The sequence below is a fragment of the Peromyscus californicus genome, unplaced genomic scaffold (genome assembly GCF_007827085.1).
Source record: "Peromyscus californicus insignis strain IS unplaced genomic scaffold, ASM782708v3 Scaffold_22__1_contigs__length_63687245, whole genome shotgun sequence".
NCBI classification, from domain to species: domain Eukaryota; kingdom Metazoa; phylum Chordata; class Mammalia; order Rodentia; family Cricetidae; genus Peromyscus; species Peromyscus californicus.
The window spans coordinates 30,676,222-30,703,373 of record NW_026294525.1 but is presented as its reverse complement, the minus strand read 5'-3'; the positions used below and the strand labels follow the sequence as shown (position 1 = coordinate 30,703,373).

At 38.5% G+C, this 27,152-nt stretch overlaps 1 protein-coding gene across 4 annotated transcripts in view; it reads left to right on the top strand.

Annotated features, from left to right (window-relative positions):
* Positions 1 to 27,152, top strand: part of Eya4 (EYA transcriptional coactivator and phosphatase 4) — a 251,289-nt gene that overhangs the window by 122,489 nt on the left and 101,648 nt on the right. For all 4 annotated transcript variants that reach the window (XM_052751178.1, XM_052751175.1, XM_052751176.1 and 1 more), the window contains exon 3: positions 8,281 to 8,330. In XM_052751178.1, coding sequence (XP_052607138.1) covers positions 8,281 to 8,330 — 50 coding nt within the window. The remainder of the gene's footprint in view (positions 1 to 8,280; positions 8,331 to 27,152) is intronic.

Here is a 27,152-nt window from a genome sequence, read left to right as displayed (position 1 = left end):
TTTAGTGCAGATGAGTAGGAGCTGGTCCCTCATGTTGAAATTGGGTAGACCAAGGAGGGAGGAAAGCTTCTGAGCTCTATGAAACAGATTTCAGAGATGTATGCCTTTTAGGGCTCTGAGATTTGTGTATCTAAGAAAAAAGATGCCTCATTAAAATCGCTTTATGTTATATATCATAATTAGATTTTCACAGTCTATTTCTAGTTGTGGTGACTACCAATTGACAAAGTGGCATTCTATTTGCCGTAGAAAGCCTCTGAAATGTCTGAGAATTTTAAAACAAACTTTTCAAAGCTCTTTATGGAAACATTTGTGTTCTGCGTTTTGAGTCACTCAAGACCAAAGAAGTGAACATTTCTTTTAAAATATCAAGTAGAGCTTGTGAAGAAATGCTGAGACACTTCAGGTTCGTTAGTTGAGACTACACTTCTCTGCAGACACAGATCTAGTGGTTCACCAGTTGTATGGTGAACTTCCCGTGATAAATTAAATTATCTGTTTTGATACACAAATGCTCATGGGTTATCACTTTACAATGTGTACATGTGTTTAATTATAGGTTGATATTAACTGTATAAATGTAAGTATTATATTTAGGAATGCACATAAATTTAAGTAAATTTTAGATTGTCTTTTGACACACACCTATATTGTAAAATTATGTATTTGGACTTAAAATGTTATATCTGTATTTATATTTTATTTTGTTATAAGCACTTTTTGAGGCCGAATATAAAGAACATATTTTAACTCGTATTTACTGAATTCTGTGAATTGGAGATCAAGGAAGCTCTTCAAACTCTGACAGTTGGTTATCAGTTTTCTAAAGAAAATCAATTAAAAGTAAGGTCCTTTGATTTAGACTCCTAAATGAGAACATGATTAAACCCTTAGGGTAAGATGGAATAATTATTTGAAAATACTTTTAAATACCAATATCTCTCTTAAAATTTAAATATGATCAACTTTGTATTAGGAAATATGAAAAGTCAGATAATCATTGTTGCTTAAAGATGTATAATTTTCACTATTTCAGAACATAATGAACTAGAATTAAGTGCTATTCTGCTATATTAGGCTAATCTTCAATAATTTTATTCAATTCAGTCATAAAACACACTTTACAAAGTATTTTTGCTTTACAGTGTTCTTTACAGTATCAATTGTTCAGTCAGATTCACACTTAGACCATCCATATTTTAAATGGAAGCAAAGCTAACAAGTTTAAATTATTGTTGACAGTAATTTCTATTTTATTTTCCTTATTTACAGAATGTTTTGTGTACAACAGTCTAAATTTGGTAGATTTAGAACAAATTCTCGCCCACCCACACCCCTCCATCGTGTGTGTGTGTGTGTGTGTGTGTGTGTGTGTGTGTGTATGCATGTGTGTGTTCTTAAATAACAGTACACACAAATTTAATTTGTGTTATACACCCTACACATGTCAGTGAATAAATACTATCTCACATGCCATCCATAAAACACAAATAATAACTTGTCTCTTATATTGAGAAACTTTCACTTTTGATAATTTTGTCTCAAATTTACAGTTTCAGAATTGATCTTTTTCTCTGTAGAGGAAATTATGAAATGAAATAGGTTTACTTGAAAATGCTGAAATTTGAAAATTGGTCTTTCTAAAATATCACTTTCTTTTTTTCCTTAGATTATGTGTTATTGTTAATATTTCAGGAACTGGAAACAGCAAGATAAAGTAGGAAATAACTGTGATAATTGATTCCAGCTTTTTGAAAAGACTATTGGTGGAATTAAAATAAAGTTTGTTCTTATTTATGCACTTACTTAGGAGTTACTTCTGGTTTTTTCTCAAGAGAAAAAACTTCTCAAAGCACCTATTGGTTAGAAAATGTCAGAAAAATATTTAGGTTGATTTTTAGACTTCAAAATGCTTGTCATAATACAAAATATTCTAGAAATTATATTTTCTATATATTGATAATAATCACTGTTTTTAATACCAAATCTCATATTCTGTACAACTTATTTTATATTATTCTTACTTACTCGTGTTAATGAAGCCTAACAGTTTTAAACAATAAAATGTATTTGAAATAAAAAAATGAGTTTGTAAATGGTGATTGTCCAACTAAAATAAGGCTAAAATTGGGCTGGCTTTCTCTGCCCAATTATTTTTCTTTGTTTTCTTCTGAGCTCTTGCCCCTGCTGACATTGTTTCCTTTGTTTATCATTAGTAAGTTCCCCAAACATCTCTTCTCATAGATTACATGAGCCATGCAGACAGACTTTTGCTGGTCTAGGTCAAGGCTACTCAGTTGAAAACTGATGTAAATGTATTTTAAAATTTCTAGTGGCTATGTAATATAAGTAGATGAACAAGGAAAAATGTGTTATCAAACCTAGTATATTCAAAAAACTGATCCCATTTTTCCAACATAAAGGATATCGCGGTATTTTACTTTATTTTTTCAAAACTTGGATTTTGAAGTCCAATTTTTTTTTATGCAGAGAATGGATTCATTTAATCCAGTCGTGATGTGAGTTCTAAGTAGTCAGCAGCCAAGGCTGTGTATCTTTGCTGGCCACTCTGCTGAGCTGTTTGGATCTTGTGCATCTCTGTGGATGGAGAGTAGCTGGCATTTCTCAGGCTTTCGCTAATGGCTTGCTACATGAAATCTCTGATATTTCAGAGAGTAAGTTGCTTTTGACATCAAACTTTGACTGTAATTAGTGGGGCAGTGGTGCTAGCATGTAGGGTGGATACTAGAGGCACCTGGGTAATTTTTTGAGACCCTTTTCCTTTTCCTTATCTTGAATTTAAATGTTGTAAGCTCATTATTACAACAAAATCAGTTATTTCCATAGACAAATTTAAAAGATGTGTTTAGAAATCGACGTATGATAGGAAGCAACAAGGATGCTCTTCCTTGGAAAGTGATCCATGGGACTTTAATTTTAATGCGAGGAGTTTGTGAGTCAAGAGTGTGAACTTTTAGTTAGGTAAGATGAATAAGTCCTCAGAAATGCTGTACAGTGTAGTATCTACAGCTAGCAACAGTCTACTACACGTCTCATCTAAGGACTTCCTAAGAGTAGACCTCATGTGTTCTTACCCTAAACACACAAAGAAGTAGGATGAGAAGAGGTTTTTGGAGGTGATTGGTATCTTTATATTAGATTATGATGATGACACCACAAGTATATTCTTATCATAGACTCATCAAATTTTGTACATTAAATATGTGCACTTTTTCATTTCAACCATACCTCTTAAAGAAAAAAAGGAAGGAAGGAAGGAAGGAAGAAAGGAAGGAAGGAAGGAAGGAAGGAAGAAAAGAAAGACAATTAAAAAAACAACCGCTTGCAACTACAGCATAGGAGAGGAAAAGCTAGATGTATAGTTTTTACTTCTAATTCCTGGCCAGTTAATGCTAGTGCTAGGATTTGGGCAAGTTGTTTAACTGATTTAAAACTCAGATTTTTTTTTATTTTCTTCTTCATTTTTTTCTCCTTCCTTTTCTACCTATCTTCAATCATCTATCTTCTATCTATCTATCTATCTATCTATCTATCTATCTATCGATCTATCTATCTATCTATCATCTATCTTCTATCTATCATCTAGCTAGGTAGCCATTTATTAATATATCTATCTTCCTCTCTTTATTTTCCTTTCATTGATTGTCTATTCAATTGCTTTTTTGGAACAAGACTGTCACTATATATGTAGCCCATGCTGGCTTTGAACTCTTGGATAGCCTATGAAAACAAGGATTTGCATTTAAATTATGACTATGAACTTCTGGCCCTGCCTGTTTCCACATTGTTTAAAACAAATTCAAAGTCAGTTGGAATTATACTGGAGACAGGGGTGGTGCATTCTGTAAGAACATGCTCACTTCCATAACACATGTGACTCAGCAGGTGCTGTTCAAGTAGAAGAGTGAGCCCAAAGCAGGTGAATTGTGCAATTGGTGTCTAATTGCCATCAAGGAACATAGTAAGCTTAGAGACTAAGTTTTTTGAAGTTCCATTTAACTTTTCTCTATTAACTAAGAAATAAGGGCTGGAGAGATGGCTCAGAGGTTAAGAGCACTGGTTGCTCTTCCAAAAGTCCTGAGTTGAGTTCCCAGCAACCACACGATGGCTCACAACCATCTGTAATGAGATCTGGTGCCCTCTTCTGGTATGGAGGCAGAGCACTGTATACATAAATAAATCTCAAAAAAATCTTCTGCCTGCCGGAGAGTCACCTGCGAGGTGTTTTGCTCTGTTCAGATTAAACCTGGATTTATTAATTTGGCCTGCTCTGACTTATTACATTGGCAGTGTTACTCACTTCTGGGGGACTGAAACTTTTCAGCTAGTACTTCAGTCAATTGCAATATTCAGTCAGTTTTGTTCAGAAATGTCTATACAAAAATGTCCTTTCATTTCCCTCTCAGCTCCGATTTCAGCTTGGGTCTTCACTATCCTCGCTGCCAAGCTGCTGACTCACTTAGAATGAACAAGCATCTACTCAATGCTGGGGGTATAGTGTTGACAAGGTCAACAGCCTCTGTGCACTCACTTAGACCATCTGCCATTTTACAAGGCTCCCTTCTGCCCTTCAGCATTCACTCTGCCCCCTTTCCACCCACCTTCTAGGCCATCTCCATTCCACATGCATCTTAGAACTTCTCAACTGTCTGTACTGCCCAAAGACAAATGTCTAAGTTCTTTACCTGGTGTAGGGACATTGTCATGTGCTTTGTCTGACAAACTCCATGTTAGTAAAATACCTACCCTTAAGCAGACAGAGTCACTCTGGCTTACAGCTTCTCATGCTCAATTCAGAGACCAGTCCATTAGCTTCTTGTCTGCCTCTTGATTGGGAGGGTGTGTCTCTACTGTTGTATTCTGGTTTGATTGGGAGGTTGTGTCTCTATTGTTGTGTTCTGCTTTGACTGGGAGGGTGTGTCTCTACTGTTGTGTTCTGGTTTGATTGGGAGGGTGTGTCTCTACTGTTGTATTCTGGTTTGATTGGGGAGGGTGTGTCTCTACTGTTGTGTTCTGGTTTGATTGGGAGAGTGTGTCTCTACTGTTGTGTTCTGGTTTGATTGGGGGGGTGTGTCTCTACTGTTGTATTCTGGTTTGATTGGGAAGTTGTGTCTCTATTGTTGTGTTCTGGTTTGATTGGGAGGGTGTGTCTCCACTGCTTTGTTCTGGTGCTTCTTCAGTCAGTCTCAAAGTCATAGTTGTGAGGAAAGTGGCATTCACTGTGGGATGATTTCTGTGCGTTCATCTGGTAGCTCTTTACAGGCTCAGGTGATGAATCATGAGGAAAAATATCAGTGGGATAGGAAATCTGTTTCATAAGATCCTTCTGTTCAGTTCTTAATTTCTTGGACAAGAAGCCTATCAAAGACTTTATAATAAGTTGTATGAGCTTAAATTCTCATTTCGTTTTTAGGAACTAAATTAAGCAATCATTTGTGTTTTAAAAAACAATTTCATTAATCCGATGTGTTCTTTAACCTCATACATATATATGTGTTGTGATGACTCTAATCCCCCCCTTTCTTATCTCCTCCACCATCACGTTCACCCACCCTCTTCAAATAGGGAGAAAGGCTGAAAAATGTCATCTTCTAGGCATTAGACAGCTGGAGCTATGTTCCCTGGGCCTGTATAAGATCCGCTCTGTCATCAGTTAAGGATGGGAACAGGGTTCATGGGCCCTAACTCTCCCTGCTGATCTATCGGTTACTGATACGTGTTTGTTTTAAATAAGCAGCGCTGTTACCATACGAGAAAGGTGACGAGGCACCACAAAACCCAGTCTCAGAGCTTTATTAGGAGGAGGGGAGGAAGGGACAGAAGGGAGTGACCATGCCTGTGGAAGACAGTGCGGAGTGGGGAGGAGGAGAGAGCAGAAGAGAGGGGAGGAGCCTGTGACCGGCTCTTTGAGGATTCCCCTGCACATGCACACGTGGGCTTACAGAGCTATACCACGCATGCGCAGATTGCGTAGTAACGCCACCCGCATTACGTAATCATAGCCACTGAACTGTGCGTATGTGGTCATGCAGCTGGAGGAGTGGCAGAATCCTAACAATACATTCTTGGAAAGGGAGAGAATTGTCTTTACTTACATACCCACTGTGAGCCCAGGCTTCAGTGGACAGTTCCAAACCCAGTGTCACACAGACAGCCCTGGAAAAGTATTCTTTTTCCTTTCTCTCTATGTGTATTTTCTCTTCTTTCTTCTTCTTCTTCTTTTTTTTTTTTTAATGATTCTTTGTGGATTTCACATCATGTATTCCGATCCCACTTTTCTCCTTATCCCCTCATGTCCAACCTCTGCCCTTGCAACCTCCCCCGCAAGAGTCAAAACCAAATTTAAAACAAAAACCGAAAAAACAAAACAAAAACAAAGAAACAAAACAAAAATTAAGGAAGAAGAAGGAGGAGGAGAAGAAGAATCATCATCATCATCATCATCATTATCCTCTAGCTGTGGAAGCTGTGGTGTGGCCCCTTGAGATACACAGCTTATCCTACAGTCTATTCATCTTTGTTTGCAAGTATTCATTACCAGGAGTCATTGGTCTGGCTCAAGGCCTCTTGTTTCTGCTACACCACCTACAGTGGACTTTCACTGGGGTTCCACTTGAATATCCTGTTGTCCTGTCGTAAAGATCCTGCTGTTTTGGATCTGTAGGTTTCATCCCCTTCACACACTCCAACAGTTCATAAATTCAGTGGACGTTGGGGTCAGCCAACTCATAACCCTGGGTCTGGGTCTGGATGGTAGCTGGGTTGGTCTGCTTCCTAGCTCTCCCTCATCATCTCTACCCAGATGAGCTCTCCAGCACTGTCTCGTCTAGCTCACTCTCCTCTCTTCTTAATTACTTTTAAAAATATTTCTTCACCCCTCGACCTTCCAGTGCAGCAGTCACCTAAGAGGAAAGGATGACAATGTCTCTGCTAGTCAGTGTTATTTTCATACAGAGAAAGTAAAACAGAGGATATTGCTGATCAATGAAATGAGTTGTTTCCCAGATAACAAACACATCTAGGCTGAGAAATGAAGCAAAAGTCGTCACAGATGTTTGAAAGTATAGGGATTTGAGTGTTTGCTTTTAAAGCATTCTTCTGAGTCAGCAGAGGAGGACAGAATTATAGTGTGAGCTGGAAATCAGTACCGTAGCCTAAAAATTTGAAATGTAGGCATGTTTTGTATTGAGTAGACATTCTTTTTTTTTCCCCCTCCAGGTTACATATTTGAAGTTAAATCCCCCTTGATCCTGTAAGTTGCACAGATAGACCTCCATAATATGTACATCCATAATATGTGACATGGAAGGGTATATTCTACATTCCTAATATGAACTGAAGGATTTTCAACGAATCTGCTACATATACAACATTCTTATAAGACCACAATAATCAAGCTAGGTATGGTAGCACACACCTGCAATCCCAGTGTTTAGCTGGTAGAGGCAGGGGGGATAAAAAGTTCAAGGTTATACTCAGGTATATAGCAAGCTCTAAGCCATCTTAGGTTCCATAAGACTTTGTCTCAAAAGCCATTCCCACATAAACTGATACAAATCAGACAAGTCTCTGTACTTGAAGTTAAATGGAAAAGACAATGGATTTGTGTTTAGCCTTCCTTTAGAAAGTAAACTGCATACCTCCGCCCAGAAGTGGATAGCAAACTCCAGGAGCAAATGCTGTTTTCATTCCTTACCTATATTGTGGGTTAAAACCCTCAAGTGGATCCGGACTTTGTGCCTGGTACTAACTGCAAAGGTGTGTGAAAAGTCTGTGGGCAATGTTGAAACTTAATTGACCTGCTGGGAGTGTATAAAGTGCTCAGTCAGGATGGAGACGATGGAAAATTAACATAGGAATGATTTCACGAACACTATTTATTATTGTGGGCCTGAGTGGAAGACAGAAGCCATGTCCACTGGAGCAACATTCTCAGTGGACTGAGGACAGTGTGACTTCCTAGTTCCTAACAGGGAAACTTGTTCTTTGGTTTCTTTGTTCCCAGTTCGGCTGGTCCCCCGCTATTTTAGCCAAACATTTGCATAGTGATGGGGCCCAGGGAAGTATATTTGGCAGCTGCTCCTGTGACAATAATGAAACGCAGTATCTAGTACTGCCCGCTATTGCTATAAAATGTAGAGACTATTTGACAGAGATGTTGGTGAGCAGAGCCAAGCCACTTTGTATTTAAAGAGCGTGTGACCCTGAGTGAGGAAGTCGTATTTTCATAGGAGAATAACTAGTGCTCTTTTTCTACAGGTAAAGAAAACGTGCCCAGAATCCGATGTTTCAGAACCCCAGAATTCCAGGTACAGTAATAAAAGTCAATACTTCGTTAAGAAAAAGTGCAGTTTTGGAAAACCATGTATTTATTGCATTCTATGCTTGTTATGAAGGAGATTTGAAATATTGAGAATTTTTTCAGTGTGTGTGTGTGTATATGTGTGTGTGTGTCTGTGTGTCTGTGTGTCTGTGTGTCTGTGTGTCTGTGTGTCTGTGTGTGTGTGTAGGCATATCTAGCAAGGGCATTATTAATCACAAAATTAATTTCTAAGAGAGACTGATTGAAGTCAGCTTCAAAAATAATACAAGTTTCTCCAGAAATACTTAAAATTTTTCCATAGATATTATTTTGCAAACCTTAATTTTTCATTCTAACTCTCTCTTACAAGTACATATATCTGGAATTGGTACTGAATAATCATGGAATCTGTTGTTTGTTAAACCCTATAAACCCTATATTTTTCTTTCTAATGAAATGTGACTAGATTTTTCAGAATACTAACAAGTTAAAAATCTCAAAATCAATGAAATTCTGTTTGTTGTTTGGGAGAACTGGTAGAAAAGATGAATTAAATAGCCAAGTCCTTCAAACAGGACTTTAACAATATTCAGTTGTTTGTGGTTGGGCCATTTGCCCAGCAGATTTGTTCTAGGCCTGGACATTACCAGTGCTTTCTTTTCAAAATCCAGGGCTCAATTTTAAATAGACAAGTAAAAGTATTATGAATACCACAATAAAATAAACAATAAAAAGCACACGTCCTTAACATATTAATGGTATGACCTACTCTATGTCATTAAGATACTGCTTATTATGACATGGGTACTGGTATGCTGTGACTTTTTCCTGCATAGGATGAATATAGTGATTTTTCCCAGTACACCAAAACAATACAGATCTCATTAACCTGCTAAGGCTACCATGCTTTCCTTTTGAAAAGTCAATGTACAACATGAGCCATACATTTACTATTCAGAGAATTCTTGTATGGTATGATATTCCTGTAATTGATTCTTCTATATATTAAATGATTATGTACTCTTTTTCTTTTCCTTTAGATGAATTATGGGTATATAAAATGATACAGAATTATTGACATCTGTTCTTTTCTCTTCATAATTAGTTGTCAAAATAAGATCGAATAATTTTTATGTATTAGGGCCTTACAAAATTGATAGCTCATTCAACATTTTGCCTAAAAAGCAGAATAATCTAGAATGGATGGAGAGAAGAGAAGTCTCCAGACCTTGTTCCTTCCTAATAAATTCACTGCTTCTATAACTAATATATCTATTATTCATTTTTCAAGAATTTTATAAATGATTAGATAAATTTTGTTAACAATGTGTGGAAGGGAGCTAGTTGGAAAATAGCAATAGAATTTTCCTTAATATGAACATTTCATGTCAAATATTTTACATTTAATCCTATTCAGGATTTTTTGACACACAGCACTATCCCTAAATACATTTTAAGTGATAAGAAAACTATAGCAACAATTTAATCTTGGTTATAAATGGTATCACTGAGCTGGAAAAGAAACAGACAAACCAAAGTTTAATGATCTTATTCCTAGAACTGAATCATCTGTTTCTAGTTTCTATATAGAATCCTTGCCTGTGTCCCCATAAACATTTTATTTTAAGGTAGGTGTGTAGCTAAGTGATGGAAGACTTCTACAACAGGCTGAGGACTCTAGGTTTGACCCCATCATCGCAAAAAAATTTAAAAAGCACAAAAGATGTAATTTTGCTTCTAAGATGAATAATGGCTGTTTTTAATTGTTTAAAATATGTCCTATTATTTAATATTATATATCGCTATAAATTGAAAAGTGTGTGGGTTCTTTTGAATTCACAGTTGTTTGCCACAATTCCCTATAAAATGGGTAAACAGGGAAATGAGTTTCTAAGCACGCTGAGGTTTTAAAGGACTGAAAACGAATAAAAGAAACAAATCTTACCCATGGTGCAAAGGCCGTCAGGACAACCTACAGACACTTTCAGCTCAGGGGTGCCAGACGTTTAGTGCCTGCCTGGCTGACGTTTCTCCTGACTGACCTCTGCCTTCCGGTCCTCATCAGCCTTCAGCTTTGCTTGATGTCGTAGGTCTGGGGATGGGCAAACCGGCATTAAGATAACACAGCAACCAGGCACTGACAGAGAGGGGGAAATATTTTTTCAGCTTCAGTTTTAGAGCCTGGGCTTTTGTAATAGCATTCTGAAGAAATCTAAAAGAATTGAACTCCGTATGGAACAATGCATCAGCATAAAATGTCCAGGGGGCGGGGGGGAACACTGCCTGACAAAATGCTGCCCCACTTAGAGCCCACAGCAAATGTCACTCATGTGTTTAGCTAGCTTAACAGAATGTTTATTTTGGGTTTGGAATGATTAGAATAGATGCAGATGGGAAGTGTTTTTACAGTGGGGAAGTAATTAAATTGGGTGTGGAGGCTTGTCAGGGGCGTTCTTGGAGTGATCTATGTGTATCAGCAAATTCTTTGTCTTGCTTGGCCTTAACTCCTCTTTGGGGAAGAAATGCTTTGGCTGCAGATGTAACTGGTAGATTGGGGGAAAGAGAATTTATAAATGCATGCAGTGCCAAGTGAAGGAAACTTGGAAGCAGGGTGATTAGTGTATCCTAAGAGCCAGATATCAGCTACACTTGCTGACTCCTAAAATCATCAACTTGATGTCAGATGGAAAAGGGGAGAGTGTGTTTCATAGAAAAAAAGTGCATTGCTTGAATATCTGCTTCTGCCTTGCTTCTTTTGCATTTATTCTTATATCCTATTGATAGCCTTAAATTGGGTGCATGGAAAAGAGAACCTAAATTTTCTTTCTCGTGTTTTACCTTACTCTAGGATTATGCTTCCTGATGGATAGACCATCTTAAAACAAGCTGAAACATTATTTTTAAAGTGGTTTTCCCCTACAGTCACCACAATTTCAGTTGTGTAGGTCTACCCTCAGCTGAGTATCTTTAAAAAAAAAAAAAAACTAAAACACTAATAACAAAAATCAAAGTCTCCAACTTCCATTCCCCTTTATTCCTGGTTCAGGGAAGGAAATAATTTAACTCATTATTTAATTGTGTTTGTTACAAATGTCTTAGGGGGCCACCATGTTCAAGCAACCCCTGACATAGCTGATGGATTTCTTTTTTGATCCTCTGCTCTGACCCTCTTTGCCCTTTCTATTTTGAGACTCTGACTCACAGATTTTTTTTTTTTTTTTGCCAAGATGTAGTCAGAGACATAGGAGGAAATATAATTGAAACCATGCAATTTTGTGCAATGATTGTATGATTGTTCTGTTACTTAAGGGATGGTGGAAATATAAATTTTGGTGAAACTGGCTGTCAAATGACCTGCAGGAAGAATGTCAGCTGCCTTTCTATGGCAGCCTGGTCTCAGCCAGACCACAGCCCCATGTCAAAACTCCACGAAAAGGGATCAAAGAAGTATTATTAATATTATGTTATAGAGGAGCTGAGATGAGAGAATATTTGTAGTGAGTCAAAGAAGGGGCCAGAGTCCTCTGGGAAGCAGTGAGAATCCATTCATTCCCAATCATATGTTAAAGAAATCGTTTGCGTTATAGAAACTTAACTCTTACCAGGCTTTGTGCTCTGTCTTCATGACCCAACCTCTACTAACTTTGCGACTGTCAGGAGAAAGGGAAAACGGACAGCCAACCTTAAAGATGTGCTGGAATTCCTTTCAGTATAATCGCTAGTGTTTCAGAAGCCTCAACATGTTTATTTATTCAACGACCATACACTTTTGAAAGTACTTAATTCCTCTTATATAAACTGTTATTGTCTAGCAATGTTACAGCAGTTAAGGCATTAAGATCTACACATCCTTTTTTTCTTTCTTTTCTGCTAGTAAAATAACTATTTCAGTACTTCCAAAAGCCTTAAATCTTTACTGGATATAATCGTCTGTCTAAAAATTAACTGCTATTCTGTTTTCACAGGAGGGAAACCTCAGGGCCTTTTCATTTTCATGAAATCCTGCAAAGGAGTTTACCCTGGCAAATCTGAGGTCCATCTTGGAGGGGCTTTAGCGAGCCTAGTAGGCAAACATGACTCTGTCAGGCCTTGCCCTTCCCTGCTTCCTTCTATCTTGCTAAGTTAACCACCGAGGTCTATTCTCTTATTTGGCCACTTCCTCCCCACAAGGCTGACTACTAAGGTCCAGCTGTCAAAGTATTGAAGTCCAGCAATCAAAAGCCCCACTTTGGCTCACTTAATTAACATGCCCAATCAAAATTAAACACCTCATCGTAACACAAGGGTTCCCCCTTTTTCCCTTTATAAACTGCCGTTTGCCTATTGGCCTTGTCTTTCTGTCTCCTCTCGATTCAGAAGCAGTCTTTTGTCCCTCTGGACAAACATTCCTTCCTCCTCTCCCTCATTCCTTTTCTCTTCTCCCTCTTCCTCTATCTCCTGTCTTTTTCTCCTATTTCCTGTTCTTTGTCGCTCTGTGGCAAATAAGTCTCCTTTGTACTGAGAACTTGGTTTTGGGGTGTCTTGTTCCCTTCCATCTAGCACAATACTTTGTCTCCAGTATGTATCTAAACGCATTATGGACAGGTTGCATTTCCTCACATCTTGAAAACTTGAGCCTGTAGTTGCTGTAACCAGTTTCTGTCAGCAACACAATGCAGCTTTGGAGCCCAAGCAATCAGGAAACCATTTCCAGCACACTGTTACATTATTAAGGCATGATGTTTTTGAGGATTCAGAAAAATCACTAATTGAAACCCAAAGTAGTACACTCCTCCTACTTGTTTAAGCCACTTCTCTCAAGTTATAAAGCAAGCTTCCTCTGGAAAATGATGGATGACTGATGGACAGAAAAGAGATCCTAAGACTGTGGGTTAATTCCCTTGTGGTTTAGTTAGCTCAAGTCATAATACAGCTTAATCCCTTTCTCCCTATCTGGGGAATGTTTTGTCTCATTTCAAAGTCTGACCTCATGTGGATTCCTCTCCATTCTCTTCATTATTTTGGCTGGCAATCGCTGGAGGGTTTCTAATTCATTTTGCCTTTTCTGGACTGTGTTGACAGATTCCTACAGGTGTGGATGCAGCTGGAGCCAGAACGAGGACGGATGCTGTGTTCTGTCTTGTGGGTCATTGTACCCACAATAGTTAGCGTATCTTGACCTTTGGTCATGGGAGCAAACTGAGAAGATTTCTTAGAAAAATGCCTATTAAATCCCTGGTATCAGTCTTAATTGGAGATTTAAATAAGCTTCAAAACTCAGACTTTTATGCATTTTATCAAGTAAATCATCATCAGTCATTTCTGGCGTTTCACTGGAAGCGTCTGGTGATTTATTTTCACTAGTCAGCAGTGTATAGGGCTAGCTGTGTATTGTTACCTTCTTTTTAAATTGAACCCTCCCCGAGAGGGTCTTCCAAGATTAAATGGGTAGGTGAGTACTACGCTTCATTTCTCATGGAGTCCTGGATGGTTCATTTGTGTGCAGTAAGACTGATGTCTTATTCCAACCCATGGAAGGAGAGGGGTTGTTTACAGCTTAAACTCTACTCTCAGTATCTCACTTACATACATATCATTGCTTCCTAGTTCTCAGGAGCCTAAGTTTTATGCTTAAGTGTTGGTCTTCTTTCCATTTTTTTTTAAACTTTCTCTAATCAGAGATCTAGGCACAACTCATCAGATGCAGCACAATTTGCTTTGCAGAGACTCGGGTGGAAAGATACCTTGTATAAGGCTGAACAGCAGCTCCTGATTTGATGACGAAACTGCAGAGGAGGTTAGAAACTAGGTAAATTGCACAGATAGTATAGCTGCTTGGGTTGCTGTTTGCATTTGTTTATTAACACTCACTGGTTAATGCTGCAAATATGAGACAGTTTAAGGAGAAAGGGGCTGTTAGCATTAAGTTTATTCTGGCTTCTGTTTTCTAAGCAAGGATATAAATGTAAATTCTTAGTCCTTGAGAAGAATGGGCTGGCTCAGTCAGAAGGTGGGGGACCAGGAGCACTTCCTTCTGCTCATCTCCTGTCCTTCGCCATGCTCTCTTAGCTGCCCCATTGCCTCTGACTATCTGGAGTGTAAGGAGGAGTCTGGCATGACACTGATCCTGGTTTTAAGAAGTTTTTCCAGTTAGTCTCCCAGACTTTAGAGCTTCTTTTCCTTCATCTGTTATTTTCTAAGGAAATAGAATGCTATCAGGAAGGCAGCATCACAAATCACAAACGTGGATTTTAGAAGTCACAACTTGAAGCCTATAACCCACCATGTATATGATAGACCCAACTCCCTCCCCTCCCGGAATACACTACCTCCTATTTCTCAAACACCTACCATCCCCACATCCTTCACTTTATGTCCCCCAGCTTATATGAAGGAAGCTAAAATGGCAGGGTTTTTGTCATTGGATATAACTCTATGGTTGGTCATTCATTTTATTGGGATGGAGACTTATTTCATATGACAGACACCTGTGAACTGAGCTATACAGAGTCAAAATTGCTCAAGACACATCTTTATTGACCCGGCAGCCAAAGATAAATGCAGGAGATACTTGCTCCATCCATCTTTTTTTTGGTGAACTTTCCCATCAGATTTCCTGAATCCACCAAAAGTGACTGGATATTGTGCAATAGACCAGTCTCCTGCTTTCAAAAAACTGTGAATGTAAATTACTCTCTTCATTTCCTGTAATTAATCTAGTTGCTAGATTGTCTGAATAACACACTTTGGACTCTGGTTTAAATTGCTTCCCTTTCTGAAGATAATTTTGTCAAAATTATTATCCAGGTTTGGATTATTATTATTATTTATTATTATTATTATTATTATTGTTATTATTATTATTGTAACGAACCCTCAGAAACTCCTGGTGTTTGACACAAATACAACCAAAATTTAAAGTCATGGCAAGCCTTCTCACAGTCCATGGCAAGGTCACCAATGGGTTTCTGATCAGGTAATAGCATGATTAAATTTATGCTTGTGGCCCAGATACTCAGAGGCAGGGTCACCAGCTCCAAGACTTGCTTAAAAGATTGAGAGAAACTTAGCCAATTGTGCTTATTTGGGAAAGGCATTGGGCACTACTTTTTCTCATGGTTTAAGCATGTTTTTCTAAATTTTCTACACTGAATATTTATTTCTTTTGTCGTAAGGAAAAAAATAAATATGGCATGAAACGGTCAATTTGGCCTGAAATGGGCTGAAAGAGGGAGTGCTCTGACCACTTCACCCTGACAGCTTGCATTGTTCTCCAGCAATGAGAAAATGCCTGACTGTCCCACGTGTCATTAGTGATGAACTGCAGCAACGGCTATGTGCCTGGTCGCCCTTTCCTGAAGTAAACTGAGCACCTCAGAAATCTTATGCAACAGTGTTTCTGGAGCCTGTCAGCGGCTTTGCGTTCATTTGGTCCGAGCACTGTACCCCAGAGAGTAGCATTTGTCTAGTGCCTTGTTTATGTTTTGATCCTGGGAATCAGTTCTGACCTCCTACATGCTAAATACAAACACAGTACCATTGAACTGGTCCCCCAGCCCTGTCCCTGGTGGCTTTTATACAAAGAATCTCAGGAGCTAGAAAAGGATTCCACTTTTTCTCACAGGGATAGCTGAGCTGGATGAGATGGCAAGTCTCTCCAAGCACAAACTGAGCCCAGTACGATGCTTCTCTACTTAGAAATTATTGGGACTCATACGTTCTTTTTTTAAAAGATTTATTTTGTTATTTATTTACATGTCAGTGTGCCTGTCATATATGTTCGAACTCACACGTGTGTGTTCTTGTGTGCTGTGTGTGGGATGACACCTATACAGGCCAAAAGAGAGCATCAGATCACAGGGAGCTTAAGCTACAGGGAGTTGTGAGTTGCTGGACCTGGTTGTTGAGAGCTGAACTCAGATGCTCTGGAAGAACAATGAATGCTTTTAATCTCTGAGCCATCCCTCCAGCTCAAGGTTCATGCATTCTTGTGGTAATTTTGAACCTGGAGCATCTTCAGCACAGAAGTTCTGTATTCAAAAATAGAGCATGGAAGATGTTGGTTTCGTACTTCATGTTAGGACGACAAGTGGAGAGGAACAGGGGATCTGATGGGGTTTTCTTCTAGCAGCTCAGCTCTAGGAAGGTTTGTTCATGCCCTGATGTTACCGTATATTGTGTGTCTAAAGGCATTTAGAACCTTTATTGTACAGAATGAGTGCATGTGATGATGAGGAGTGCCTGAATGCAATACATGGAAAATAAAAAGAGGATTGGATGCATTAAAGGGAATAAGTTGTGTTTTTAGACTGGATGATAGTTAAAGAAAACTTGAAGATCATGAAAAAATGAGAGACTAGAGAGCCTAAGGAAGTCCATCTCTTTGGAGGTAGGCCAGGGCACAGACTGGTCAGTAGAAGCCTCCTAAATAAGTTGCTGGAGCTAGGAAAGGGGGATGGCTGAACTGGACAGGTTGGCAAGCATCTCTGAATATATGCTATGCTGGCTACTGGTCTATTCAGAAAGCTCTAGCCACATAGCAGGCAGGGAGGATAGCATGGCTGATACCTTATGAGCCCAGTGTTTAAAATAGCAAATAGCAACAACCTACAATGACCCATTTCTTGTCTTTCCAGGATTTTGAAATTTAATAAATGAGTTGCAGATAATTTTTTCTTGACTAATTGTTAATACTGTCTCTCAGGAACACTTCAACTACCAAGTTCTATAAGATGAGGTTGTGCCGCAGCAGGACAGCCCTCTGCCACATCAGCCATACCCTCCAACACCAGAGCTCTCTTCTGCATGGAAGTCTTCAAGTTCCTTCCACAATGCTTCAGCTTTCTAAATACTAACACTCTTAAAGTCTCTGCGTGAAATAGAGGAGGGTTTACTAACAATTCTAAAAATTTGCTTTCTAAAGTTTCAGAGATGTTGCTCATTATTTCACCATGTACTCGTCATATTTCAGTTGTCTTAGTGACCTGCCATGTTTTCATTTGTTTTTCAATAAGCCAGTGGGTGAATGGAGGCTCTGTTCCTGTGTTTAGAAATTTCTCTCATCTGTTACCTGATGTCTTTGAATATGCTTACTGTGCCAAATAACTGTCTCTATGGTTTTAAAATTCTTGTAACTAGAATTAAGCGAGACTTTTCCTTAAGATGTAGATTCTTATTGAGACGATAGTCAACCTGACAATTGTTGGGAAGACTAATGTACATACCCTTTTAGTTTTAATGCTTTCATTTTAATGGTAATTAATTTCCAAGACTCCACCACACACTTGGCAAACTTACCTAACAAACCTCACCCACACACCTCTGAGGACTGAAGAGAAAGACAAAAGCCTGATAACATAGCTAGGGGCCTGGTTTCCTTCCAGTGTCGTTGAGGGTGCATGGGTAAGTCTATACTCTAAATGGACGGATACAACTCAATTGTAGAAAGAAATATGGGAACTTCAGTGTTCTTCCTACCAGACTAAAGAGATAGTGCTGACAAGGGACAGCCTCGGAGCAAAGAGGAGACCGAAGAACAGTAAAACATAAATGAAAGAATGTAAAGTGTGGAATCATAGGATATTTGGGCATTCACGCTATAAACGCTGTGTACACATTGGAAGTCCCACAGAGACACTGATGCGCCTTAGTTCAGTGTGATGATTCCAATGAGTGTCTGTCATTCTGATTCCCCCAGTAAAAATTGCATTGAGTTAGAATCATTACATTTGACAATTATTTCTAGGCAGGATGAGCCACTATTAACTAGATTTTTCTTAAAATGCAACCTACAGAATTCATTGCATGCTAGTGATCATTCCTCAAAGGTCATGGATAACTCAGGGTTGTAGAATAATTTGTTTTGTCCACTAACAGAAGGAACTCCAAGGTCTATCTAGCTCATTTGGTTGTTTTTAATTTTGTTTTGGCTATTTGGTTAAATCTGTAACCTAGCACAGTAGCTAGGCACATAGTAGGGATCTCATCTCTTGCAGCTATCATAAGGACAGAATAAGCAGCTGGCATGAACGTTTACAGGATGGGGAGAGCTGTTGTGGATTTTCCTACACAATTCTATCTAGGGTATGTCACTATGCATATAGTCACTAATGAACATTCAGTGTTAGAGGCAAACAAGATCAAACTGGAAAATGACCTCTAGGTTTTCAACAGGGTCACTTGATAGTCTAGCTCACTCCAATTTACAGCCCTAATTCCTTTAGTGAGGCATACTTCATTAATAGAAATGATGCAATGTTAGGGTTGGTGTCATTGAAGTTCATGGCCTTAGCATGCATTCTTAGAGAAAAATGGAACAATGGATCAGTTTCTATTTCCCATTCTCTCCCACCTTCTCTTTTCAGTCTTCTTTGGATGATATTTGTGATAGAGCGCTGCACATCTATCTCCAGAACAGCACACTGTGGGAAACAGTACTTCAAACAAAGGAATCGGGGTCAACCATGTTGTGTATGTCTGCCCATTACTGCCCAAACACCATGGGCATAAGTCAGAGGAGATAAGAGGACACCGAGTTCAAGTGTTTCTGGATTAGAAATGTTTTTGGTGAACACAAGAAAATTCAGCCAGTGAAGGCACACTAGGGAGGATCCAGGGTGAGTCAGCTCACCTTGCTGCTCTAAAAGGCATTCTCCTCCTCTATGGCCTCTGACAGTTAACTGAGTCATGGCTCCTCCAGATACCTGACACTGCAACAAGGACACCTCCTGAGCACTGGCTGCAAAGCAGAGCTCATCAATACCCCAGAAACAGACCTCAAGGTCAGTGTCCCGGTAACAGCACTTGAATGTGGGTGGAGCCTAGACAGGCCATTCCTTCCAGACCCTAGTGCAGTATCTTTCCCTGACCTTGGGAGAAGAAAATTTCAATCTTTCAGAACCTTTTAAAAAAATCTATTTATCTAGCATATTTTCGCTCTTTGCGTTCCAGTTTAGTTGATTTTTACTTCATGGAAAAGTTTTTACTTTATTTATAAAATGGAAATTAATGATCTTTTCCAATAAGGAATATTGGAAATAGTTGGCTTTTCAAGCAATTGACAACCTCTTGATTTACTGTTTGTGGTAGAGTGCACTGAACAGGGTGGGAGAATCTTTGGAAATTGTGTGGCGTGCGTATATGTGTGTGTGTGATGGACCCTTGGACCCTTTATGAAGGCCAGAGATTGGAGACCAGAGTTTGGTGTGTGGATTAGCCCCCTTAATCACTTCATCATCTTAGATTTTGAAACAGAGTGTCCCACTGACCCCAGTGCTTGCTCTGTTGGCTGGAGTGGCTGGCAAGCAAGGCTGTGGATCTGCCTGTCTCTGCCCCCCTGCACTGGGCTTACATGAATGAACCAACAAGCCCAGATATTTCTTTATGAGTTGCTGGGAAACCAACCCTGGAATTGACTTCTTTTACTTTTTTATAAAGTAAATCCCCACACATTTTGCATTATACTCATGGTTAGCTTTTCTCCTGTAGTCATACACTGAGGGGCCACTTAATTAAACAATCAAGTATAGCCTTTATTTATTGATATGTGACCAAATAGCCAATAAGAAGCAACTCAGGGAGAAAGGTTTTATTTCAGCTCATTGTTTGAAAATGTGATAGATCATGGGTAGAGAAAGCATAGTGGCCTGAGCATGCTATGGCTGGTCATATTGTGTCCTGAGTCAGGAGAAAGAGACGGAGGCTGGTGCTCAGCTCACATTCTCCCTTTTATTTCAGTCCAGGACCCCAGCACATGGGATGGTGTCACTTACATCCAAGATGATCTTTCCCTCTTCTGTTAAACTTATCCTGGAAACGACCTCATTTTTCCAGAATTCATATCCAGAGGTGTGTCTCCTAGGTGACTCTAAAGTCAAATCAAGTTGACAATGAAGATTCACCCTCATAGAAACTTAACATTTTGTGCTAAACTAAGAAGTTAAATTGGAATAAAAAAGATGGGATGAGAAAGCAATCTTTTCTTCAAGTCAGGAGTCTGATAAAGCAATGCTTGCTTTGTTTCTGTATGGTTCCTAAGGGTGACCAAACCGGCATGAAAGCTAGAAACTACAAAGTAATTGTATGTGTACGGTAGGAGGTATTGAGTCAATTAACCAGAGGTATTTTGATTATTTTATTTTTTATTTTTTACTTTCTCCAAGTAATCTTACCCATTTTCTTATGGGACATGAGATTTTATGCAGTCAATTTTTATTAGATTGAATTTTCACAGCCAAATTGAAGCTGTTATCAGTTGGTTGAACCTTGCCTACTGAGCTAACTCTGAAGATAGGTCTCAGTTTCTTCTTATCCAGGGTGCCTGATGCTTTTCAGCTGTTCCTTTCTTCCCCTTCATATTTTTGTGTTTCTTTGACCCAGTTGGCTTTTCTGTTTATTTTGTCAGTAATAACGTTTAGACCCTTTAAGTCTGACATGTGTTTTTTATTTCAAAGTCTTTTTCTATAAACTCTCGCCTCACATGCATGCCATGTACAGAAGGTTGGTTGAAAACCTCGGGAAGATTCAGAATTAATACAGTCCAGAACTTCCCTGAAAAGGTTGGCTTTTTTCTTTGATAAACTGGTCATTCTGTAGAATGGGAAAGGTCAGTTTCTAAAACAAAGTTCATTGTGACTGTTTGAAAAAAAAAAAAGGCAGCTCAAAATTGAAGTTAGTAAAAACTAAATGAAGCTGGTGAATTATGCATGTGGAAGAGAAGCTTGCTAAGTGATGTAAGCTGCAGAAGGACTTAGATTGTTGATGACTCATAAAGCCTGTGGATGAGAGTGAATTACATAAAAGTGTAAGGTACAACACCACTCCGTGGTCTGGCCCTTGCCATTTCCCACTTAGACCAGCTTACCTCAGTTGGAGCCCATAACACATAATGCTCTCACCAGGTCAGCATCAGAGAAGAATCAGCCTGCTTTTCAGACGGGCATTTTGTATATGATATACACATGCTTAGCTTTTGTTCCCTTTGTTAGTTGCAACATTCTTATGTCAGAGCTTTCTTTTATGCTTATAAACTGTTTAATTTGAAACAAGCACAGATTACTCCTAATGAAGCACTGGCAAACTGAAGGAAATGACTTTTGGTAAGCTAGTCATTTACTATATTTTATCCCCTTTCAAAAATGGGAGAACCATACTCGCTATCTGGTTAGCTCAAGATGTTGGTGGGTGGTGGTGAAAAGGAGCAAAGTGAGACAGTTAAAGACAGGTTGATACAAGCTGCAGAGGGAAAAACAACTGGGAAGGCCACTTATGTTTTAAATCAAGAATATGTTTTCAGTGAAAATACTCCTAAATGATTCACAGAAGAATTCTGTCAGCATTGACTACATCTGCTGAGAATCAGTCTGTCAGTAGTTCTATAGCATTGAATTCTGGCAGGAATTTGTACTCTGACATGAAACAAAGTCGCCATCAAATGACAATCCTTTCGTGCTTTCTGGTTTTAAAGATAGTTTCCTGACTTATAAAAATGTTAATGACATTTTTCCTTCGTATTACAAAAACATATTTGACAGCGTGCATGCATGACTTTAGAGAAGGTTGCTTAAAGCAATTTTGATGAGGATGTAATTGTTTGATGTTAGCTTTTAAAGTTCTTCCGTAGTTTCAACACAAGTAGTAAAAAAGGAGAGGGGAAGAGAGAGAGAGAGAGAGAGAGAGAGAGAGAGAGAGAGAGAGAGAGAGAGTGAGAGAGAGAGAGAGAGGGAGAGAGAACACTGAATACTTACTTACTAAGGACACATGAAGAGCTCATTAAGCAGAAAGGGCTGCAAAGTATGTTTCCACATTGCACGATAGTCATCAAGTGGTCTGCCTCTTTACTACATTGCCTGCTTCTGTTTCTGAATTTGCACACCAGAAGGCAGTAATCTATCAGCTTTACTTCTAATGTTTGTTTGCTTATATGTCTCTATTTGAAGGACTTCAATTTTTTTCCCTATGTGCATGCAGATTTAGACATGTGTGTACATGTATATGGCATGAGAGTGAAAGCAGTGGCTATATGGGGCAAGGAAGATGTCTAAACCAAGAGGGAGAGAACAATAAGAGAAGAATGGGGGGGAAATCAATTATTTTCTCTTGTGTACAAAATATAGATTAAATAATATATATAATTTTATAACAGATGAATGTATATAAGAAAACATATAAAAGGAATAAAATATAAGTATTTATATATTTATATAAATACATACTTGTATGTATATATTTATATATTTAAAGAATATATATAAGAGGAATAAATAGGAACTGACTATGGAGAGGAAGGGGATCAGAAACAGAGGAGGGGAGTAATAGCTCCTGGAATATGTACAAAGTACAATGGATGAAAATATCACAGGGAAATCCATCAGTTTATGTGCTAGTTTTAAAAAGTGCATATTTCCTGTTCAAATGAAAGACACATAATACATGTTATGCATGAAACATTATGCTATTGATGTATGATTTGTGGTGGTGATTTTCTCATAGTACATTAGTAGTCCATTATTAGAAAGGAATTAGCTGCTCCAGATACAAATTAGAAAACCATGCCAGCCCTCTTATGAAACATCAGATGTTGATTTAGGAGAACCCTGGAAAACAGAGTGGATATTATGCCTTGGGAAGTTTGAGTGCTATTGCATTCTAGGCTAGGAATATAGTTATTCAAAGTAATATTAGTTCTTTTTTTAACAATGCCATCTTTTAGATACATAGGTGTTGTGCATTCCGGTTTACATTTTAACTAATTTCAGTTTAGACCTGCCCTTTATACTAAGTGATGGAGTTTTTCTTACTGGATTTATATATGTTCTAATTCTTTGTGTGAAAAATCAAAGCAACCTGAAATCATTCATATGTGCAAGCTGGCTTTGAAATTATACTGAAGAACACAACTTATGTTTTCCTGTTTTGTCTTATGACTCTTTTAGAAAACTATGGAATAAAAAAAATTAGACACCAAAAGATCTAAGTTTAGATGACTTCTCCCTACCTACTGACATGGACTTTTACATCTTGTTTTACCATCATCTTTTGTTCTAGAAATCAGAGACCTTCCTCTTCCCTTTTCATGACGTCTAAATTACCTTATGCTCAGAAGCGTAGTACCTATTTAAGTGATAGTTGCTCAGTTGGTAGAAGACTTGCTTCAAGAAGCATGAGGATCTGAGTTTGATTCCCCAGAATTTCCACAAAAAGCTGGGTGTGGTGGACTTGTAACCCCAGCCCTGGGGAAGCAGCACAGGGTGATCTCTGGGGCTGACTGGCTCCATGGTCTAGCTGAATCAGTGAGCTCCAAGATCAGTGAGATATCCCATCTCAAGAGTGACCTAGGAAGGTACCTAATGCAGGTGCACTCACATGTATGCATTCCTGTATATGAACATCACACACACACATACACACACACACACACACACACACACACACACACACACACACACACACACAAGCACGTACTATTCCAAGGTGAGAATCTAAGTATCAGAAGCTTAAATGCATATTATTTAGTTATGATCAGAAATGTTGAAGTAAGTACTGAAACAGGTTAGTTAACTTTTCTCTGAGCAAATTCACTTTGATGAAGCACTATGGGATGTTTTGCTTGTCTGGAATTAGGAGTCATTTACTTGCATTAGGCTGGTGATCAGCGGTGTGTGCTGTACCAAGTGTCCACAAAGGCTCAGCTGGTAGGAAACAGTGCTCTATATTTATGCCTGTCATACAAAGCCTGGGTTATCACCAAGTATGGTCTTTACATGCTAGCACAGGTAATAGTAATTAGGGTCCTATGAGATAAACCAGAAGGAATCAAATCTAAAACCCAAGAGAATGACAATGAATACATTTGAAAATATGAATAAATCTCCTGTTTAACAGAGGAACAAGCAGGGAGATGACCAGGGACAAGATCATAGTAGTTAAAGACAAGCAGGGATTATAGAATAGCTAACCACGTGACATTTCTGTTCATTGAGAAGTGGCAGGGTACAGTGGTAAGGGACATGGTTCCTACAGGTGATGCAGTGTGGAGCCTAGCTTCCCCAGCACCAACATGGACTTTGGACTTTTCTCCCAACCTCTCACTGACCAGCTCTGGAGAAGAGGAAACAACAGAGGAAGACATGGGATCTTGGCCTCTGAGGCTCTTACACATACATAGCCATGAGAACACACAAAATACTTTAAAAAAAAAAAAGCTTAGGAAGAAAAGTTAAATTTACTCCAAGGATTCTTCTTGACATCAAAAATGTGTTTGTTTTTTTTTTCATAATTGTACTTCTCTAAAATTATTTGCTCACATTCTCACATTTGAATACATTAGTCTTATATTTTTATCTTGGTTTAACAAGAGTATTTTTTTATAAAATAAGACAGCTATTCCCCATATATTACTTCAAAACTGGAAGAAATCTGTCTAATCAATATTCTTGACAAAAAATGTCCCAGGAATTTAAACTTGTGGTCTTGGACCTGAATTTTCTGGGTTTTTTTGTTTGTTTGTTTGCTTGTTTTTGTTTTTGTTTTTCACTCCACCTGTGAGCATTGTTGGAAAATGAAAATTAGAAGGAAATACAAAGGAGAAAATGCAATGATTTTTCTCTCTTTTGTTTGTTTGGTTTTCTGTTTTGTTGTATTTTGAGGCAAGGTGTCAAGTATCTCTGTCTGGCCAAGGATAACCTTGAACTTCTGATCCCCCTGCCTCCACTTCCTGAGGGCTGGGATTATAGGTGTGCTGTCCATCCTGCTTCTGAGATGGGAATGGGAAGGAGAATGTCCTTTTAGTTGTGCTGTCTGGTGCAGTAGGCACTATCTACACTTGGCTATTGAGTGACTAAACTATGAATACATTAAGAAGCCAATTTCTTAATTTTCATAGTTTTACACTGATGTAGCCACAGGAGGCTAGGGTTTACTGCACAGCACAGGACAAAAACAAAGGAAAGACTAAACACAAAGGAGTTGGAAGCTCACACCAGCATCTCTACTAGATATTACTTCTACACTGTGCAGACACTCATACCAAATAGGTGTTTCTGTTCATTAATTTAGCCAGCAGATGTTCAACACACAGCACGGCCCACGTTCTGTCTTAGATATTGAAGGTACTTTAAAATTTGTTAGACATAGCTCTTGCCTCGAAGATGTTTCAGAGTAATAGGAAATGTAAGATGCATACACAAGAAGGAACAGGCTGGGCGGTGGTGGCACACGCCTTTAATCCCAGCACTTGGGAGGCAGAGGCAGGCAGATCTCTGTGAGTTCAAGGCCAGCCTGGGCTACAGAATGAGTTCCAGGAAAGGAGCAAAGCTACACAGAGAAACCTTGTCTCGAAAACAGCAACAACAACAAAAAAGAAGGAACAGATAATGAAACAGCTAAAGAAAATGAGTACTAGCGGACAGAGAATGACACTGGGACTTCCTGGAAGAGGTGGCACCGATTTGTGCCCTAGAGGTATTCAGTGGAAACAAAATCATCTGTGATGATAAAAGTGTGAGAAAAGCTATAATCCAATATCTGTGAAAACAGGATCAGCCAGGTAAGACTGGGTTGGAAGGTCATAGTCAATGTTAGAAAAACTTTGAATGAATGAATGCAACACAAATTCTGGGATTCTCTTCACAATGTTCCAAGACTTATCATGCATTTGATGTCACAGTCCTCAAAATCCCCAATGCTTTCAGCTAAATGGTAATATACATAATGAGACTGCATAGCATATAAAGGTATTTAAATGTACAGCTGATAACTGGCTATGTAACTTAATAACTGAACGTATGATTCACAGGTCTCTGAAGAGCTATTGATAGTTAATGGTGGCTGAAAAGTCAGTCACTTTCTTCAATGGTGTAGCCACTGTAGAATGCCCGTGTCACCATAAATAACCCAATACCCATGTTCATAAAAACAACCCTAGTTAAACTCATTGAGCAGAAAAACCAAAAAGAAATGAAAACAGGTGGAGAATGAGTTGGGTTGAGGAGGTGTCAGCAGGAGTAGGAATGTGCTACAAGAAGGCAATGGGGCTGACCATGATCACAAATGCATTGTTTACACGTATAAAATTACCAAAATGTTAACTTTTTACTAAAAACTAAAATTGATAAAACTGTTTCTTAATTTTTTATATTTTCCATTAAAATAAAATATATGAAATTTATCATTTCAATACTAGTGTTTTTCTGAGTACAATAAAGAACAAAGTACAGAAATGTAAAATTAAGATGTAATTAGAGAAAATACTGTAATAATTTAACTTCCAGCAGGCCTCTGTTTCTCTGGAGTAGTATTTATATGCAGGCATTGTTATGTTATGTGTATGTATGTCAGTGAGAGAGAGTTGAATTTTATAATCCTTTTTATAATTAGGAGATGGATTAATTCAACCTCTTATATTGAACTACTTAAGTTCATCATCAAAATGCTAATTCAGTTTTAAGTTCATCATCGAAATGCTAATTCAGTTTTCCCAACCATGTGTTATCACATGTTTTAATGAAGCTGCACTGCTAAAGAATCAGGGCAGACAGTTTTTAATTGAAGGGATGGTTTTTAATCACAAAAGGTTGATTATTTAGTCCTGTTGAGGATTTATGAGAGTTTGGTAGGTTGAGAAAAGACTGAACTAGATGTTGAAGGAGGAGAAGGAGAAAGTCTCCAGTAGACACAAACTCCAAATAGCACACTTTCTGTTGCTTGCTCTAGACTAGATCCTTCTTTGGCCAGTGGCCTCCAAGTACAACTGGCTTAACAAGCAGCCACATGCTTCTCTTGACTCCTAAATAATCCAACCCGCTTTGCGCCCCAGATGAAATGCAATTAGAAAGCTTCGCAGCTCTGGTGA